Source organism: Tachysurus fulvidraco, chromosome 11 (assembly GCF_022655615.1).
Source record: "Tachysurus fulvidraco isolate hzauxx_2018 chromosome 11, HZAU_PFXX_2.0, whole genome shotgun sequence".
NCBI classification, from domain to species: Eukaryota; Metazoa; Chordata; class Actinopteri; order Siluriformes; family Bagridae; genus Tachysurus; species Tachysurus fulvidraco.
Genome location: NC_062528.1, coordinates 4,570,134 through 4,592,099, shown reverse-complemented (window position 1 = coordinate 4,592,099; position 21,966 = coordinate 4,570,134). Strand labels below are relative to the sequence as shown.

At 40.9% G+C, this 21,966-nt stretch overlaps 1 protein-coding gene across 1 annotated transcript in view; it reads right to left on the bottom strand.

Moving 5' to 3' along the window:
* Positions 1-19,689, bottom strand: part of clpb (caseinolytic mitochondrial matrix peptidase chaperone subunit B) — a 40,206-nt gene extending 20,517 nt beyond the window's left edge. Inside the window, exons 1-5 of the mRNA XM_027138844.2 lie at positions 19,059-19,689; positions 17,366-17,417; positions 15,860-15,946; positions 7,131-7,234; positions 4,111-4,239 (exon numbers count right to left, since the gene is read on the bottom strand). Coding sequence (XP_026994645.2) covers positions 4,111-4,239; positions 7,131-7,234; positions 15,860-15,946; positions 17,366-17,417; positions 19,059-19,506 — 820 coding nt within the window. The 5' untranslated portion in view covers positions 19,507-19,689. The remainder of the gene's footprint in view (positions 1-4,110; positions 4,240-7,130; positions 7,235-15,859; positions 15,947-17,365; positions 17,418-19,058) is intronic.
* Positions 19,690-21,966: the final 2,277 nt, after the last annotated feature.

Genomic DNA, 21,966 nt, shown 5'->3' with positions numbered 1-21,966 from the left:
AACTCACAATGACACATCAGTAACACACACCAATAATATACCTCTAACACACAATAACACACTAACCTATCCCCCAACACTAACACACCACCTCTATACCTCTAGCACACAATAAATACACACTAACCTAACCCCCAAAACAAAAAGCAACTAACACAATAAAGATTGAGGAACAAAAGAGTCATTCTTCACAAGAAACCAAATGACACACGCACGCACACACACACACACACACACCAAGTGAGGGACAGTGAATGACCAAGTCACCTACGACATAATACACACACTTTTTTCTTTATTTTTGTTATTCTCAGGGTTCTATTAGTTTTAATCAAATTTATGTTCAGTTTTTCTTAACTATACTGAGAATGTGTGTACATTTGTTCATCTATGTAATTCTGTAATTATATTGTTTCAAAGCTTTAGCTATAAAGAGAGGGAGAGAGAAAGAGAGAAATAGACTCCCTACTGTTTATTCAATTAAAACAGAGCTCCACTATTGTTCTCTCATTATAGGACACACAGAGAGAGAGAGAGAAAGAGAGAGAGAGATGGTGACCATAGCGATGGTTTCCGTGGTGTCCTCAGGGATTTTTGTTCTGTTGTTTGACCTGCACTGCCTGAGGCAAAGATGTGTCGATATACAAAATGTATAAAAACTCATTGACTGAATTTAAAACCCAATAATAATATGTAGAGGTATTAGAATACAAACAATTTTTTTTTCACCATAAAAGTCTCTCATTTGAGATTCAATAAATGTAATATTCTGCATTACGTTACACAGGAACACTTTGCTCAAGACCAGCCTCGCTTCCTCTCACACCACACAGATCTCACACATCTCGGACAGCTATGTGTTAAGTACAGATCCTGTCCTAATTAAAGACCGGAGCTAATTTCAAACACTGTCAGGAAAACTCTGGACACAAACAGAGAAATGCCGATCGATAGCCAGCCGACATAAAAAGAGAAAAGTAATAAAGAAACACTTCCCTGTCCTCCTGTTACACTTCCCTCCTTCCACTCTCAGATAATAAATAGCATCATTTAGTCCTGTAATATCACACACACAAACACACACACACATACACACACACACCCCTTTGGGCATGTGCGTTAAAGAGAATCACTACTAATGATTAGGCACCCCTTAGAGGGATACATGTGTGTACGCAGAAAGAAACACACACACACACACACACACACACACACACACACACACACACACACACACACACAGATTTAAGGATAAACCAGCCTCTGTTAAATGTCTCTCTCTTTTCAGCTGGTGGTTCCCTGGTTTCTGCCTGAGGGTCAGGGTTCAAAGGTCATGGTTAGGGTGATTAGTCACCTCTCATAGCTCTGAGCGGTGGAGAAGCCGTGGGCCGGAACTGTGTCTCTTCCCCAGCGAGAGTGAGCCAAGCCCGGGGCCAGGAGCAGCACGAGACCAGGGGGACGTCCTGCAGGCCAGTGATGAATGGACGATTGAGAAGGAAATGTCTGTCCACTCATAGGGGAAATAAGGTGTGTGACCACCCGTCAGCCAAGACCTGGGCCATGTGTGTGTGTGTGTGTGTGTGTGTGTGTGTGTGTGTGTGTGTGTGTGTGCGTGATGGACGCAGAGACACCACAAAGTCTGCAGGTATGAGGTCACTCATATGTTCTTTGGTTATTAAAGTGTCTGAAATGGCAGCCGAGTGACCAGACCCCTGTGTGTGAGTGTTCCTGATGTAGGGTGGTGGTAGATGGGCAGGGATGGCTGTTGGTCATGTCTCTAATACACGGCTCACGTTCCTCTTTTTATCCGCTTAACATGGCTGAGATCTTACGATGTTCAACAACCCAGTGTGTCTGGTGCTGTTACAGGAAAATAATCAATAATGTTGTGGTGATGAAGTGGAGCACTTAACTGATGTTCATTATTTTTGTATAAAAGCACATTCTGTAAGAAAAAGATAAAAGCAGATAAAAATAAAACCACCTCATTGCAACATCGCAAGTGTGTAACATCCTTTTAGAACTGGGTATGTGGCGGTTGTTCAGAAGCGATCTTTATCAAGCTCATGTGAAACAGTAGTCAGTAGAAACCTTCATCAACTGAAGTGACTCAGACTTACTCCAAATAAATCTCAGTAGATCCTATAAGATTTTTCTGACATCTTCTCAACTGAAGAGCCATTGACAACAGAGAGCTTACAAAGAATCAACAGGACCTTGCTGTTCAAAGGTATCACTCAGGAGAGGGCTATAAATTCCCAATTTCCAAGGCATTAGCTGTACCATGGAACAAGGTGAAAAAAACATATACAAGTGGAAAAAATACGACACAACAGTGACACCAGAAAGAACAGGATCTCCCTCCAAAACTGATGAGAAAGCAAAGAAAGAGCTGGTGAGGAAGGATGTCAGCAGGAGCGCAGTGACATGCTGAAGAGCTGCGGACCTGGTAATGCTGGAAGCTCTGTACATGTGACTGTTACCTATTGTTTTATGAAAATGTCAGCATTAAGGGCCAGGGTGACAAGATGCAGGCTTTTTCTAAAATAAAAAGAAAAAACAACAACATACAAGGCTGGATAAACTTGCAAAAAAACAAAAACACAGGCTCCAAAAAACACTGTGGAAAATGTGTTATTATACAGTATATCTGATGAAACCAAGATTGAACTTGTTGACTAAAGTATAATTGGTGCACAAACAATTCAGCATTTCATAATAAAAACCCCACAGTGCCTCAGCATGCATAAGGACTGCCAGAACTGGGGCTTTAATCGGCATGGATGGAATCACGAACAGCTCCAAATGCAGGTCAGTTCTGGCATTGAAATGCCCAGTGGCTGAGTAAATAAGGTTGATCAGGAGGTCAGTGGTTCAATCCCCAGCAACACCACTGCAGAGCACTTAGGCAAGACATTAACTTGCGCTTAGGCAATACATTAACGCTCCAGGGGTATCACAGTCTAGTATAGGAAGATGAAGAGGAATTTCACACAGGACAACAACGATCCAAATCAAAAACTCGAAGAGAGAGAGAGAGAGAGAGAGAGAGAGAGAGAGAGAGAGAGAGAGAGCTGATAAACCCAAAAGGACTGAGCAGTTTGGGGAACTAGTTTATACTCAATTCTGAATCTTTTTTTCACTGTCAATGTACAGGTTGAAAATGTTTTAAGTAAAAGAGTTCTAATATAATTTATCTTTATTTATTTTATTTCACAAAAATCTGATATTTTAAGAATCTTGTGTATACAGATACATTTGTGTGAAGATTTCTGGAGTTTCTTTGCAGAAATTAAAAGTGAACAGATGGCTGTTCTGTCCTGCTGTGATATTAAAAGGTAGTGTGCTCTGGAGGAGCTGGGGCTTCTGGGTAAAGGCTGTGTATCGGATACACTGCACTATCTCAGGAAATAAGAATCTACTTCCATTCGTTCTGCTGGGCACTTTACTGGAGTCGTCTCGGGGTGATGATGTCATCGCTCTGATGGATGGTTCCTGACATCTGACGCTGCTCTGTCTGCCAGGGCGTGGCCTTTTGCTGCCGAGGCCTCTGGGTAATGGGCTTTTTAATCACTAATCTGATTGTTTTTGATATAAAAAAACTATTTATGTAAAGTTCTCCATTTTATTTGGAAATGCATTTAATGTCTGAGGAGAACCATTTCATTTCTGGAGAGAGATTTTAAGATGAGGATGACACGCAGAGTGTCTGTCTGACCGCATGCGATTTTTCATTTCACGTTAATTCCATCATTTTTCACTCAGGAGAAGTGTTTGCATATTTGTACAGAGGCAAAAAAAAAAAAGGCAGATGCTGCTATATTTACTGAGGCATCCAACCTGATTACAGCTCCCAGGACAGAAAACAGCCAGGCAGTGCATGTCTTCCTTTATTTCCTTCCTTCTCTCTCTTTCACTGCTGACACTTCCTGATATCCTCTGGTGCACGTCCCGTGGCTCTTCTCTCTCAGAGGTTAAAGGTCAACTTGATCCTAACTGCCTCAGGTGACGGGGGTCACTTGTTTAAGGAGCCATCATCGACTGGTTAAGGATTGAGTGTGCGTGTGTACTGTATGGTAGGACCAGGTGTGACTTGACCTTTAACCTCACCTGCATCAAGGAGCATGCGCACAGTGCGGAGGTCATCAGCGAGGACAGCGTAATGAAGTGGTGTGCAACCACGGAAACTGGCTCGAGCGCTGAGACGATTACTGAACTCATCCTCCCTCGTCACCAACACTGTGAAAGAGAAATAGAGACAAAGGGAATTATTTGTCATTTAATACTACAGTATTAGTCTTTAGTATTAGTGTTATTATTGATGTGCTGTGACGGGTTGATACTATTTTCTTTTTACGCTGAGTACGTGTGTGTGTTTTGGATACTGATCATGTGTGATCACGATGTGTGTGTGTCTCTGTGCTCACAGTTAGTAAAGTTCTTTCTCAGTGGAACAGTATCTCTGTGTCACAAAACTTTGTGCTCATTTTCAATGATACCCCTGGATTTACCTGCTGTCTGTATATTAGTGTGATGATTTACAGAAGGGTTATGTCTCGTTATGTCTCCTAATGTCACCTATATCAAGATCAATAAATGAGCTCTGTATCAGACTGATACCCAACACCTGCATCAGTATCATTACTTCCTGAGTATAGGGTTTTTTCCCCTCAGTACTCAAGGTCTTCTAACACACTTCTCAAAAGTCAAGTTAAATACAATCCTTATAATTACAGAGGCATCTGTATGAACAGTAAACTGTGGAACATTTTAGGAAGCATCATTAATTCGAGACTTAATGATGTCCTTACTTTTTGAGTTACAGTTAAATGACCGGTGTATCAGTGATTATATTTACACTGAACACCCAATAAACACAATATTTACACCTTATACATCCAAAAAGCTGTATGTAAAGGATGTAAAACATGTTTCATCAAATTTATGTACACACAAGTCAAAGTACACAATGTGTGTAATTATAATTGGCAACAAAAGATCTAAAGTCTTCCCTCAGGAACGTGGAGTGAGACGGTCATGCTGCTTGATCCTAACACTAATATATGAATGAGCTTCTGTATTAGATCAATTAGCAGCACACCAACCCAAACAGCAGCTCAGAGATTAGTCCACTGATTTCCAACTATGGCTCAAAATACAGCAAATATCCATCAAATACGGTCTCCACCTCAAACAGTGACCCAAGAACTCTCACTATTTAACTCTGCAATGTCATGAGCTGAGCAGCGAGAAGCGTCTCACCGTTGGTCCTGAACCTCAGCTCACTAACACACACTCACATGGCTGTACATCAGGGGCAGCTTCACAACAGAACAATCAGACCTCACCGAATAATAACACAACAACAATAAAACTACAGCAAGCACTGGAACACACATACACACACACGCACGCACACACACGCACACACGGTGTGTAGCTGAATGCCTGAGCTCAGTTAGTTTTGTATCGGTGTTTAAACTAAACACTCAGAGCACACACACTGGTCACAGAGCTTTCTTTGCTGTAAAGCTTTGGGAATACTGTAAATGCAAATGGTCATGTCCACAAACCTTGCTGAACTGAACTGAGAGAGATAGAGCGAGAGCGAGAGAGAGAGAGAGAGAGAGAGAGAGAGAGAGAGAGAGGAGCCAGAGATAGAACCTATAGCTGAGAAACAGAGAACAAAGAGATGTGAGAAAGTGAGTGGATAAAGGAAGAGTTCATCAAGCACCAGCAGGAGAAATATAAATGCTCTGAGCATTAAAATCCATAAAACCACAAACACATACATTTTTAAATATGTGTGAGCTGATAAACAGAGTGAAGCTGTTTATTAGGTATTTACACACACACTTCCTGTCCTTCACTCTCCTCCTGCTCCCACCCTCTCTCTCTCTCTCTCTCTCTCTCTCTCTCTCTCTCTCTCTCTCTCCCCCTCTTTCTTTCTCTCTCTCCCTGTCAGGCCGGTCGTCATTGGTAACTAATGTCTGAGAGCCGGATAATCACAGCTAACTCAATAAAGCGTCATGGAGAGAGGAGCACGCCATCCATCACACGTGCACACACACACACACACGGCAGTCGCAGCAGTCTTCACCAAATCTCTCTCTCTCACACACACACACACACACACACACACACACACACACACACACACACACACACACACACACACACACACAGGCTCACTCACACGCACACACTTCTCGCTCGCCCATCCATCATAGTGCATCTGGGATGGCGGCCTCCCAGACGGCCCAAAAAACTGCCAACAATACAAATGTGTGTAATATACATATCATATATAAATATGTCTCCTACCACAGTGCGTGTGTGTGTGTGTGCGTGCATGCATGTGTGGGTGTGTGTAGCACTTTTTATGAAAAATAAAAAAATAAAAAAATAAATGTAAGACTATTACATATATGCAAATAAGTTTGTGAGTGTGTTTTGGATGGCCTTAATAACGCTGTCCGTGAGTGAATTGATATTTGTAATAAAACACACACACACACACACAGATCGAGAGAGAGAGAGAGAGAGAGAGAAGGTGGAGAAGAATAACTCACTTTTATTTTATTATTATTTTAAAGGAAGTTTCTCAGCTCTGTGGGAAAGATGATTGAAAAACTGTGATGCTGATGAGACACAGAACATCTGACTGTTCATGTACTTAGAGATGTTACTCACATTTTAATGACCTAACATGTTCAGGAGCACGACTGTGTTAATCAGTTTACAATGTTAATGACCGAACGCCACCTGATCCACTACAGGAGGTTACAAGGAGGCAAAAATCATCATTTTATAATAAATATTCATGTTTTTATCTAGTGCCCCCCCCCCCAGTTGACTTTAAAACAAATCCACAAAAATTCTAGCACATGGCAAGATTAAATCCCAAACCAACTGCTTGTCACTATAAATGCACACTACATAGGGTACAATACATTGTCATAGTATGTAGCGCAGTATGTAGTGCTCAGAAGTGACAGAACTCAGGAGAAGAGCCTGGGGAATTCCTACTGAAGGTAGGAAATACAGATCATACCACAGTGCAAGAAGAAAAGGTATGACACAATAAACATACGATTTCTTTTCATTTCAGTGTTGGTGTAGTGTCTTACCCTCCAGTGAGTGTATGCCTTTACCACGTGCTGTTCCGTAACCACTGCTGAAGTCGTCTCCAAGGTTCGGATCAGCACCGGACTCCAACAGAACCTTCACCACACTGAGAGACACAGAGAAAATGACTCAAAATTACGATCATCTCATGACCTATTTTAAATATGTTATACTTCTAAAATGTAGCTGAGGTGCTGATTGTCCTCGAGATACACGTCTGACAAGAAATGTGTGAAAGAATGTGAACACAGTTAATTTGTTTTTACATCGATTCAAGTCCTGCACTGAGTCAAATCTTTCTGAGCACAAAGTTACAATCTGATTGGTTATACAGTCACACTGGAGATGGAGACTTATCTCAGAGTGAGAGATGTAGCGTAATGCTAGCTAAGAGAGGAGCAGAATGAAGGCTAATGCTGCATTCACAATGATAGTCATTTCTCGTCTCGTGTTAATTGCTGTAGTTTGTTTCCCATGGGTTCACTGATAGAGACATACACTATATGGCTAGAAAGTTAACTGCCTCACCATTTCTCCACATCACAACTGATGGTTGCAGTGGCCACAAAACACTTCTGGATACTTTACACACCTGATGTGTGAATGCAGGGAAATGTTAAGTGAAGCTCCAGATAGGACGTACAGTAGCAAGGCAGCAATCTTTCTACACATATCATAAATTTAAAGTTTAAGTAAATGGCGGAGGTTTTATTCAAACACAATTTGCTATTTTTTTAAAAAAGAAAAAAGAAAAATGACAAATCCATAAAATGATCTGTCAGAACAACACACCACCACAGGTTACCATAGTTACGGTAGGAGGTCTATGTTGATATTACAAAACCAACTAAGATCATAATAACCAAAGTATCTTAACTGTCTCTATGTAATGCAATATTATTTACTGAATCCTATCTTGTACAACATTTTTATCAAAGTAGTCCCCAACACAGCAAACAAGGGAGGCTCCCCTGTTGCCATGGTGATGTCCGTCTTGCCTGTCCACCTTGGTACACACTTCCCATGCTCCATTGCTCTTCTGGAGCCAAATTATGCTTCGATCTTCCGGAAATATTCACCCAAATAACTTACTCTAAAAGAGTCAAAACAAACGTGTAACCCTGAGAGACGGCTTTGAGCTTCAGGTACCTTTACTTCCGACATGTTATGTTTACCCAGCCAATGTCATTGTCAATGTGCACTTAACTGAGTGTCTAGACATGCACAAAAACGCACACCCACACACAATTATGTGAATAAGTCTTGTACTTTTCTCCCTTCTATTTTTCAATAAAAAATTGTGAATAATATTCAAGATAATGATTACATTACACACTAGTAACTGTAAATTTTCTTTGCAGATTAAAGGAAGAATTATAATTAGGTCAATATTGCTTTTTTTTTTTTTTTTTAAAACACCACTTCAGCAGTTCCTCAGGGCTCCCATACAAGTCTGCTTTATTGCTATATATACACACTCCCTTTAGGACACATTTTTCAGCTACATGGATTTTATTGTTATACTACAAACACAGGTTTATTTTCAAGCTCAGTGTTCAGGCTTCCTTAAAGATAATCAGTGCTCAGTGTCCATGCTTCCTATTGAAGATCATTGACTGCCTTCAAGACCTTTATCATACTTTTACTACACTGACATCACAACTTCAGGCTGACAGGTTGTCTGATTAACAAGCTCAGAACATGCATCTTGGAATTGAAAGGACAAAAGTGCAACTACTTAACTGACAAAGTTAGAATCTGAAAATTATGAGATCTGGAATGTCGCACATAGACAAAGAGACATATTCCTGATGTAGTTATAAGGGTCTCAGTTGACAGACAGAGGTAGCAGATGTCCTCCATAAAGTCAAAGAAAAGAAGGAACATGACAGACTAAGCTGTGGAGAATATCAGCAGATGCAGAGAACAACAGATGCAGTCATTTATACATTCAGGAATAGATGTGGTTGTTCTTGACACATGGTGAAAGAGCATGGACAAAAATTACCTGGTCAAGCAGCGGATACTTATTTATATATAAAAAAAAATAAAAATAAAAAAAAAGATTTTTAAGCACAGACATGATTAACATAGAAATTCATATTTTAAATGTTGAGTCAAATATTTTCAAAGCCTTTGTAACAAATACATAAAAAGAAGCAGTAACTATTTATTCAGAACACCTCAGATTGAAGAGATTCGTAGTGAGTATTAAAAGAGAGGTTTGCAGACTCTCATTTTTTTCCACTTTATGTGTAAAAGCAGGGTCAAAAGTCACCCGGACCCTGACAAGCTCAAACTCAAACACAAGTGTGTGTGGGAAAGAGAGAATCTGTGGGGAGTGAGAAGGTAAATGGAACACAAAGAAATAAAACGTAACTTATTTTATCAATTTAATTTATCCATTTAGCAGATAACATTGAGGTACAGAGAAAAACGCTGAGATACCATGAGGAGCAGTGGGACAGTGAGGAATAGTGAGGAAGAGTGAGGTACAGAAAGACAGTGAGATATATTGAGGTACAGAGAGACAGTAAGGTAATGTGAGGAACAGTGAGGTACAGAGAGACAGTGAGGTAATGGTGACCTGCAGTAACTTATTGAGACTGTGACAGATAGTGAGGTAGAGTGAGGCAGTGAGGCAGAGTGAGGAACACAGGCAGTAAGGAACAACAAAAAAATGATAAACAGAGACAGTTAGGTACAGAGAGAAACAGAGACAAAGTCAGTGAGGAACACTGGTAAAGAGAGAAGCAGACAATAAAGTACAGATTGTAACAGACTGAGGTACAGTGAGAAACAGAGAGACAATGAGGTACACTGAGAGAGACAGTGAGGTACAGTGAGAGACAGACAGTGAGGTACAGTGAGAAACAGAGAGACAATGAGGTACAGTGAGAAAAAGAGAGCCAATGAGATACATTGAAAAACAGAGACAGTGGGGTACAATGAGAAACACAGAGAAAGTGAAGTACAGCATATTACAAAGACAGTGAGGTACAATGAGAAAAAGAGACAGTGAGGTACAGTGAGAAACAGAGACAGTGAGGTACAGCATATAACAGACAGTGAGGTACAGTGAGAAACACAGACAGAGTGAGGTACAGTGAGAAACACAGACAGAGTGAGGTACAGTGAGAAACACAGACAGAGTGAGGTACAGTGAGAAACACAGACACAGTGAGGTACAGTGAGAAACACAGACACCGTGAGGTACAGTGAGAAACACAGACACCGTGAGGTACAGTGAGAAACACAGACACCGTGAGGTACAGTGAGAAACACAGACACAGTGAGGTACAGTGAGAAACACAGACACAGTGAGGTACAGTGAGAAACACAGACACAGTGAGGTACAGTGAGAAACACAGACACCGTGAGGTACAGTGAGAAACACAGACACCGTGAGGTACAGTGAGAAACACAGACACCGTGAGGTACAGTGAGAAACACAGACACCGTGAGGTACAGTGAGAAACACAGACACAGTGAGGTACAGTGAGAAACACAGACACAGTGAGGTACAGTGAGAAACACAGACACAGTGAGGTACAGTGAGAAACACAGACACAGTGAGGTACAGTGAGAAACACAGACACAGTGAGGTACAGTGAGAAACACAGACACAGTGAGGTACAGTGAGAAACACAGACACCGTGAGGTACAGTGAGAAACACAGACACAGTGAGGTACAGTGAGAAACACAGACACAGTGAGGTACAGTGAGAAACACAGACACAGTGAGGTACAGTGAGAAACACAGACACAGTGAGGTACAGTGAGAAACAGACACCGTGAGGTACAGTGAGAAACAGACACCGTGAGGTACAGTGAGAAACACAGACACCGTGAGGTACAGTGAGAAACACAGACACAGTGAGGTACAGTGAGAAACACAGACACAGTGAGGTACAGTGAGAAACACAGACACAGTGAGGTACAGTGAGAAACACAGACACAGTGAGGTACAGTGAGAAACACAGACACAGTGAGGTACAGTGAGAAACACAGACACAGTGAGGTACAGTGAGAAACACAGACACAGTGAGGTACAGTGAGAAACACAGACACCGTGAGGTACAGTGAGAAACAGACACCGTGAGGTACAGTGAGAAACACAGACACAGTGAGGTACAGTGAGAAACACAGACACAGTGAGGTACAGTGAGAAACACAGACACAGTGAGGTACAGTGAGAAACACAGACACAGTGAGGTACAGTGAGAAACACAGACACAGTGAGGTACAGTGAGAAACACAGACACCGTGAGGTACAGTGAGAAACAGACACCGTGAGGTACAGTGAGAAACACAGACACAGTGAGGTACAGTGAGAAACACAGACACAGTGAGGTACAGTGAGAAACACAGACACAGTGAGGTACAGTGAGAAACAGACACCGTGAGGTACAGTGAGAAACAGACACCGTGAGGTACAGTGAGAAACACAGACACAGTGAGGTACAGTGAGAAACACAGACACAGTGAGGTACAGTGAGAAACACAGACACAGTGAGGTACAGTGAGAAACACAGACACAGTGAGGTACAGTGAGAAACACAGACACAGTGAGGTACAGTGAGAAACAGACACAGTGAGGTACAGTGAGAAACACAGACACAGTGAGGTACAGTGAGAAACAGACACAGTGAGGTACAGTGAGAAACAGACACCGTGAGGTACAGTGAGAAACAGACACCGTGAGGTACAGTGACACACAGGTATAATGAGGTGGAGTGCGGTACGGTGATAAACAGACACACAGTGAGGTACAATATAGTGAGACTGTGAGGAATAGTGAAGCAGTGAGATTTTAAAGAAGTCTAAATTATAAAAAGCTTAATTTTTCTCATTTATTTAAAACTTCATTCCTCTCACACCTGCTTCCTGTCACAACATTCTGTCTGTTGTTTACAAAACAGACATCAGAGTAGTGCTGCCTCTTTCCTCCATTGTTACACACGGATGTCCAGCTGTCCATTACTGACCGTTTACACACTGGACAGGTGGTGTGAGGAAGGTGTGTGTGTGTGTGTGTGTGTGTGTGTATATAAACAATGTATGAATGTTGCAGATATGAATGAATAAAGTGAATAAACTGTGATTCCTGTTGAGGTTCTAATTATTTATGATCAAAAATAATTTAAAACATAACAAATTAAAAACAGTTTTAATGAGAATGTTGAATTTGAGGTGTTGAAGTGTGTATGTGAACACGTCAATCAGTTCAGAAGTTTGCTGGATGCTTCCAGTCTCTGACATCCTGACCTTTGATTTGTCATTGCCGGCTCTTCTCATTCCTCTCATTAGCAGACGATGCCCAGTTCCCACCCTTTCCAATATAATCCCCCAACTTTTCCCACTGAGTCGCTCTCTCTCCTTCCTAAAAGACGTATAATCCCAGTCTACATTCCCCACTCCACCTCCTCTTCTTTCTTTCTGGAAGGGAAAAAGCTTTAGTGCTTGTGTTTTCCTTTCTCTCTGAGTGTGAAAGGCCTCAGCAAAACGGTCAACAAGGTTCCAGTTCATTGCTGCTTATTGTCCACGTGAAAGGACAAACCCTTGGGGGCGGAGGGAGAGTGCGGGTTAAGAGTCCACACACACATCAAAGTTAAGCAAACACACGTCACTTTCTGACCAAACGCTGCTCTTTAAATATTACATTGAATGCAGCAGTAACATTGTTCAGTGTTAACGCTTAAACCTTGATCTGTCTGTCTGTCTGTCTGTCTGAAACTGTCTCTCTAAACCTCTGTCCATCTCTCTCTGTCTGCCTGTCACCCTGTCTCTCTGCCTATCTCTTGCTGTCTCTCACTCTCTCGTGCTGTCTCTTGTGTGGTCTCTCACACTGTCTCTCGCTCCGTCTTTTGCTCCGTCTCTCTGTCTCACTCTGTATCTGTGTGGTGGCTGGAATGCTGAAATCTTTCTGCTCAAATTTAAATGCACCAATTTGTTTTCAAGGATGTTTTAAAGATCTACAGAATTAAAACCATTTTGGAGGACGTTCATAGCAACACGATTGAAAGCAACCTAAACAATGATTAGAATCAGCAGCATTTAGCCCAACATTATAACATTATTTACATTTATTGTGATTTTAAAGCTGAAGTCTTTACGACTTATTTTTTAACACAATTTCATGTGAAAATCAGGGGACGAATCAACTGAAACCAGCCCTAAATTCAGGTTTTCGTTTTTTAAATAATTTCCTGTGTTCATCTACATCAAGAGAATCGTAATGCTGTAGCTGATGTAGTTAAATTAATTTCCTTACATCATGATGATGCTCTGATGGATTCAGTTTCTGTCCACTATTCTGAGTCTATTACAGCTCATTCCTGTGTGTTCCTCAGCTCATCATACAGTTCATCTACAAATCATCATCTACACTGCAGCCAAACTAAAAAAAAAGAAATAAACAAGCAATGATTTGGGTTAAAAGCAGAAACTAAGACAGAAGGAAACAAGAGTGAAAGAAAAAGAGAGGAGACAGAAAGACAGAGAAAAGAGGCACACACACAGATAGATAGATAGATACTGTCTGTCTCTCTCTCACCCCACAGCTCTGATTGGACACAAGGGGGTCTGAGTGACAGAAAGACAGAGACACTGCTGTGGAAGCCGTGAGTTATACCACTCATAACCAGCGCTGCGTAAACACACACACACACACACCCGGGAGCAGTGTGCAGTGGCTGAGAAGTTTTTCGTCGTTAATCTACCCACACTGGAGTGTGTGAGTGTGAGAGAGCGAGACAAACATGTTTACTCATAATGATAAACAGACATCTATTATTTTTTGTCATAAATATTTACACAAAGGCATTTGTCTGATCACACACTTAACATGACACACACACCCCAAGCTATAACTCACTCACACACAGGCATACAGAAGTGAGGCTTCTTGATGTTGGTGAGCGATGCTAAGCCCCACCCACTCTCAGCGACTGATGCTACATTGTTCAAGCTTTGAAATTTGTGGCATATTATGGATCTGATTTGTGGATTAGGGATCATTAAAGATGGAAGAACTAGTGTCTAGTGAAGCCTTCGGTATGTCTTCATCATACACCTTCACCTGTAAACACTCACTACTGAGGAAACAAACCAAATAAATAATCAATCTAAAGGAGTTAGAGTTAAAATATAGCAATTCAACTATTATCACTTAAACAAAATGACTTCAAAACATTTCCTTTCCAAACAAATGCTGAGAGGGAATTAGAGGAAATGTGTTTCTGCTGTAAATTGCTAAATAATCATAAAGAATGATGCAGCAGTCATTAAATGGAACAGCAGCACAGACTTCAGTTTTTAACCTTTCAGCTCTCAGCTCTGTTTGCTCGCTCGCTACGGCATCTGTTTCACTTCGGCTCAAAAGCGAGGGCACGACCTCACAGAGTGCGGTTCTCCAAATTGGATTCGGACGCCCCCCTAAACACACACACACACACACACACACACACACACACACACACACACACACACACACACACACACACACACACACACACTTCTTCCTCTGGCTGTGGGTGTGTTTGTGAAGCTTTAATTGAATTTATTAAGGAGGGACACCGTGACTCTCAGAAAGCCGTGAGTTTTTTTCACCCGCCATTGAGAGTAAGGAAACGGCTTAACGTCACATCACACGATTTATAACAAGACATGGAAAAAATCTTAAGATGACGTTCATGGCTGAAGAACTAATTGGTATTCGAGAACCAAATGTGAGCAAGTTGGGCTTAAAACTTATGAATCTATGGATCTGATTCTACACAAATATCCAATAAAATAGAACACAAAAAGAATTAAAGAAGAATTAAAGCTTTTACATTAACATCACTGTTTATACAACTGACACATAAGAATTTCTTTAAATAATCCAAACATTAACATCAATTTCAACAACCAACATACTGATATATATAACCAACATACTGATATATAACCAACATACTGATATATAACCAACATACTGATATATAACCAACATACTGATATATAACCAACATACTGATATATAACCAACATAAAGTCGCCTCAGTCTCATTAGGGATAATTACATACATATTTAAATATAAGTCTAATATTTACCTTGAACTTTTAAAACTATGTATCTGATGTTCTGTAAAGCTGCTTTGAGACAATGTCCATTATTAAAAGTATTATACAAATAAAATTAAATATGAACACTTTATATACGTATGATTTTCCTGAATCTCAAAGGAAGGAACAGTAACAGACTTTTCATGACATTACTACAGTTACAGCATTTAGCAGACGCCCTTATCCAGAGCGACTTACATTTTTATCTCATTTTTATACAACTGAGCATTTGAGGGTTAAGGGCCTTGCTCAGGGGCCCAGCAGTGGCAGCTTGGTGGATGTAGGAATTGAACTCACAACCTTCTGATTGGTAGCCCAACACCTTAACTACTAGGCTACCACATCCCCTAGGCTTAACCACATCCCCACCTTAACCACTAGGCTACCACATAATAATACCAAGCATTATTATTACTATTATTATTATTATTATTATTATTATTATTATTATTATTATTACTATAGAAGAATATTGTTGTTGTAATAATCTGGACTGGATTGTCACTTTCATCCAAATGCATGTCCTCAAAACATTTAGTTACTTTCAAGTTTAAATAAAAATTAATTGTGCAATTGTACATGTACAAATCCTGTGTCTTTTCAGAAACACACAGATACTTACTTGTGCTGTCCATTCATGGAGGCAACCATTAGAGCAGTCCAACCGAGATGATGACGAGTATTTGGATCAACTCCATCTGCTAGCAACCTGAGTGAGAGAGAGGGGGGGGGGGTGAGACAGGTGAGGGGGGAAAGTTGAGAGCTTTGTAAAAATGAGAAATGAAAATGAGACACTCTTCTGCTGCTGTCTGTATGGAGGGGTGTGTGTGTGTGTGTGTGTGTTTACTGTAAACACAACCTCCTGTGTTACTACCGGACTCTAACTTAACACATCTGCTGTCTTTTACACATACACACACTATGTGAAACCATCTGTACATTTGCCCCAGGGTATCTTAAAACACTGTGTAACACACACACAGTCACTCAAGTGTCACACACTTTACTGCTTACTGATATTCCTTACCTGGCCAGCTCTTCACTCAGGTACCTCTGCATGTGTTTGTGTGTGTGTGTGTGTGTGTGTGTGTGTGTTCTGATTACAGTAAACCCAACATGAATAAATATAAATTATAATAATAAAAAAAATGTACCTTTATGTCCAGTTACAAAAACATCATTTATCGCTTAGTGTGTTCAGTTAAAAACCACACACACGTGACAGATGGTGCACTATGGTGTCATGCTTCACTCACTCCCACTCACACACACACAGAGTATGTTTCTACTCTGTTTGACCCTCACATTCTGTAGTTCTAAAAATGTGAGGGTCAAACTTGGCATATTTGTTTCAGCTCATCATCCTGTCTGTGTGGGAGTCCAAATTATTCTCATCTGGTGACAGTCTGTGTTGCACCCTCTGCCTCCTTCTGCCCCTTCCTGTCTCCCTGTCCTTCTCTCTCTCTCTCTCTCTCTCTCTCCTCGCATCAGTGAGTTCTGTAACACGTCTGCCCTCTAGTGGACATCTCTTCTCAGTGCACTACACAAACTCAGCTGTCTGGAATGCTATGATTAAAAAAAAACAAAAAACAAAAAACAATAGTTACAAACTTTCCATTCATTAAAAATTCCTTACTGGCTGTTCACTTTTCATAAAAACTCACTGTACCTGTTCTGAATTAAACAATTTATACAAAATATTTGATGTTTTGGACGTATTTTTCCATTAGACATTTAGACTACAGCAGCGGTGTCCAATTTTATTATCCGGAAAGGGCCGGTGTGGGTGCAGGTTTTAATTCCAACCAAGCAGAAGCCATGCCTGATTCCACCCGTTTAATCAGTTGTTCTTGGCTTTTAGTAGACTCTGGTGTGACTTCTGCTTGGTTGGAATGAAAACCTGCACCTACACCGGCCCTTTCCGGATAAGATTTGACACCGCTGCTCTACACAGTTTAACTTACTTGATTTCACCTAAGTCAGGCAGGCTGTTAGTTTCTTTTATTCTGCAGGGTTACGAGGCTTTATTCAGCAGAAATACAGCAGGGTTTTTTGTGTTTGTCTCTCAGTGCAGCTGGAATTTTTATTTCACAAATTCGTGGCTCAGTGGCTCAGGTGACTTGTTTACCTTTTCACCTCCTCTGCATTGTTGGATCTGGCTGCATTCAGAAGAGCTTCAGCTGTGAACACAAGAGCAGAATCATGTGACACTCATCACCAACATTACAGTCCGATTTGTGACCCGAGTCTGTTCATGCAGTGCAGGAAAAACATCAGCCTCAGACAACAACAGAACTTATGTGATGTTGAAGTGCAATCTGAATGTCTCTTATTAGGGAGCCTACAGAGTGAGCACTGAGAGTGAGCACTGTGAGCGAAGGAGACTTTAGGTCAGGGGAGTCAAACTCAAATTCACAGTGGGCCAAAATATAAAACTGAGATAAAGTCACGAGCCAAACTGAATATTTATTGAAAAATGAACTGCAACTGATCTGTAATGTTCAACCTTTTTCATATGGAAACAAACTTTAGTTTTGCTTAAACACAGGATTTGGAACAACCAGAGCTTGATATTACAAACACATAAGAAATTAAATTTGAAATAAAAGACACATCAGTGGTGTTCATTTCGCAAACTTTGACCATACACTTTTTTGACAAACTCTCCCTCATTAAAGGGTTGGGCAGATTTTGCTGTCTCTGCTGCCACGGTAAAGCTTTACAGCCTTTACAGCAGCTTCACTTTTTGATTTAGCTTTCATGAACATAGTCTGCTGGGAAACCGGACTTTTTTTCATCTCCTCCACCTTCTGGAGCTTCTGCTTTACGTCCAGGTCCTTATACTTCTCATAATGTTTCGTTTCATAGTGTCTTCTTGTGTTATATCCTTTCGTTACAGACACGTTAGCTCCGTTAGCACAAGACAAACAGGTCTGTCCTTTATATTCGTGAACAGGTAATCTGCCTCCCTCCTGTCTTGAAAGCTCCTATTGTCCATGTTTCGTTTGGCCATTTTTGTGGAGGGTGGAATTAAGTTGCCCGATGTGACTGTAACATGGTTGTTAACGACTGTCAACAGAGAATGAGGGGCGCTTGATGTTCGTGACTACGCGTCAATAAAGTGGCAAGGCATTCTGGGATTTGTAGTGTTAGCGGAGCATGCGGCTAGTCAGCTGTAATGCACATTTGATATGATCTCGTGGGCCAAATATAATTACACAGCGTGCCAAACAAGTTTGACACCCCTGCTTTAGAGGGATTGTATATTAGAACAATCAGTAAAGAAAAGTTATTGTTATGATGATGTGGCGCAGTGGGTGATTGTCTCCTCCGGACCTGATCCTGATCTCAGGTTTATGTCTGTGTTGAGTTTCACATCTTCTCTTGGTGTTCATGTGGATTTTCCCATTTTAAAAAACCCAATACCTGCGAAAGTGGATCAGATTTACTGTTTTTCAGTTTTATATGAAATCATACATACTGTACATAGTTGCACAGCTTCTATTGCTTTACAGGTTTGAAATACATTTTGAGTTCAATTTTAAATATTTAACATTTTCATTTTCTATTTAAGAAAACAGATTATTAGTTTTATTGAAGAAATCAAATACTGCAAGTGTGTGTGTGTGTGTGTGTGTGTGTGTGTGTGTGTGTGTGTGTGTTTCCCTTCCTCTGACCAGGATAAAATGTTTAGGGACCTAAAGCTTCATGAAGATTTTTGTAAAGCTGCTTTGTGACCGTCTTCACTGTTAAAGTACTGAATAATTACATCTTAACTGAACTCTAGTGGTGATGATGAAGAAGATGATTTCTGTATTTACCAGTGTTTTTGTTGTTGTCTTTGTTGAAGCAGAAGACCAGGGCGCCAGTGGATAGAACTCCTGCTGAAGCTGCTCCTCTCCATCCCCTGTACCCGGTGTTCTGGCCCCCCCTCTCCTCCCGGTAAGACCCGGTGTGCCCCGCGGTGACCAGCGCCGCCCACGAGCTCCTCCGACTTTCCAGGCTCGTGCGCCACCTACTGGCTAACTGCCGGTACTGCGCATGAAGGTTCCCGGTGTTGTTACACGCTTCCTCGCGCTCCCTCATTAACGTACAATTGCTGGAGGCGCAGGACGCGAAAATCCCCGGATTCCTCCTCACAGAAGCTTGAAGGTCGTCCACATTGGGACGGCGCACATTAGCTTGCCCGGGGTCGGTATGGAGGAGGCGACAGGGTGACAGACTGCGGGACCTGCGCATGAGCAAACGTTTCGGTACCGCGGACAACATCGCGCTCCTTACAGTTACAGCCGCGCGGGGATCGGGAGATGAGTGGCTGTAGATAAGAAGTGCACAAAGTCTCCGGTAATCAGTGAGGAGTAAACGTTATAGACACGTGAAAAGTCCTGACACGGGGAAGCTGGCGCAGCGCGTGTAACTCGTCACCGAAACGTAATGCATCATGGGAAATTGAGTTCCTCACTGCTCAGCCAATCAGCGCGCGTCTTCTAGATGTTTCTACAGTGGAAGTATATAACCTGAAAAACACACTGCAGTGTAACATGATCAAATTAATCAATAAAACTCAACTGATACATGTGAATAAAACACACACACACACACACACACACACACACACACACACACACACACACACACACACACACACACATATTTGTTATATTATATATATGGTGTGTGTGTGAGAGAGAGCGAGCCCAGCAGGTGGCGCAGTGAGCTTTCAAGAAACAAATTGTCAAGTTGTTTTAATGCTTTACTCACACACACTTTAATCATGTTCACAGTATGAATTACATGAAAACATAAGAAAGCCAACAAAATACAAATGAAAGAAATCTTAAAACATCAGGTCTCATTCAAATTGTCTCTGTAGTGAAATAAATGCATTAAATTACATAAATAAGCCAAGTCAAGCTGATGCAGTACACAGTGAAATGAAACACCAACCATACATTAATACACAAAGCTACATAAGAGAACATGGGACTAGGGCAAAATGACAAAAGGAGAAATTAACCTATTGACATAAAGTGCATGTGTGCAAGCTTGTGCAAATAGTGCAAGACAAAAGACAGAGCAGAACAAGAGACAGTTCAAACAGACAATACAATAATCTGCAAGACAGATACAGGACAGATACATAAAGATAGCGCAGACCAGTATACAGTCTGTGGGTGTCCAAAACAGTTGTAGCAGCAATTAGAAAAAATAAAGATATGTGCAAAAATGACCGTTTGCATCAGCATTTAAGCATGTAGAAAAAATTGTGTGCAAAGATGATTTGAGTATGAGTGTGTGTGTGTGTGTGTGTGTGTGTGTGTGTGTGTGTGTGTGTGTGTGTGTGTGTGAAACCAGTCTCACAGTCTGATGGCTTGAGGGAAGAAAATTTTTACACAGACTGGTTCTGAGGGACTGAGTGCTTCTGTACCCTTTTTCAGATGGTAGGAGGGTGAAGAATGTGTTTGAGGGGTGTGGGGTCATCAAAAATGCTTTTGGCTTTGTGGATGTGGCATGTAGTGTAAATGTCTGTGATAAAGGGAAGCGAGATTGTGTTGATCTTCTCTTCAGGTGAGGCTCTCTGCCAGGGATTTAGTGCTTGATGATGTGGTTGGAGTTGTGCACTGTGGGTCAGTGGCGTAAACAGCAGTAGACTGAGCACACAGCCCTGAGGGGTCCCCGTGTTCAGTGTGGTGGTGTTGGAGTCATTGTACACTCTGCCAGGGATGTTGTCTGGTCCCAGAGACATCTGGAGGTTAACTCTGCATAGAATTTTCCTTACATCAGCTGTGGTGAGACAGAGTTCCTGGTTATTGGGAGGAGTGATGATCTTCCATGTGCTTTCTATTTTTTCTATAATGTAAGATATCTGTTAAATTTATTATGGTGAGATTTATTTCTCCTCACACCCTCAGAAGCAACAAATTGGTTTTATTTATTTATTTATTTATTTATTTAATTTTAAATATAAATATTAATTTTATTTGTTAAATACCATGAGACACAAAACACACATCTTTAAACAAGTCAAAGGTCTGATACAAAATAATAATAATAAAAAAAAACTATAAATCACCAATTGACAGAATGGGGATTTGGCAATTTATTTTTCACATTTAAAAATTTTTTTTTACTATTTTTTATTTTATTTTTAAAAAATAAAGTATAGTAAAAAAAATAGAAATGTAAGAAATAAACTATGCTTTCTATTTACACACTGTGTTGCATTTAGTGTACATAATTATTAGTTTACACAAAGAACAGTTTATTTCTTCAACTGTTTATTTTTGTAAAAGAAGGAAAATGATGTGAACTTGATTTTTGGTGTCCATAATATATGTCAGAAAAATAATCGCTACAGTCTTCTTCTTCTTTCGGCTTTTCCTGTTAATGGCCACCACAGCGAATCATCTGTTTCCACCTAACTCTATCCTCAGCATCCTCTACTGTCGCACCAATTAAATTCATGTCCTTTTTATACACATCCATATATCTCCTCTTTGTCCTTCCTCTTGACCTCTTACCTGGCAGCTCCATCTCGAACATCCTTATATACCAATATAACCATCTCCCTCCTCTGTACATGTCCAGACCATCTTAATCTAGTCTCTCTGACCAATCTGGTCTCTCTGATCCTGTCTATCCTCGTCGCTCCTAAAGAGAACCTCATCCTCATGTCCTGTACTCTCATGTCTCTCCTCGTGTCTTTTCCTCACTGCTACAGTCTCTAAC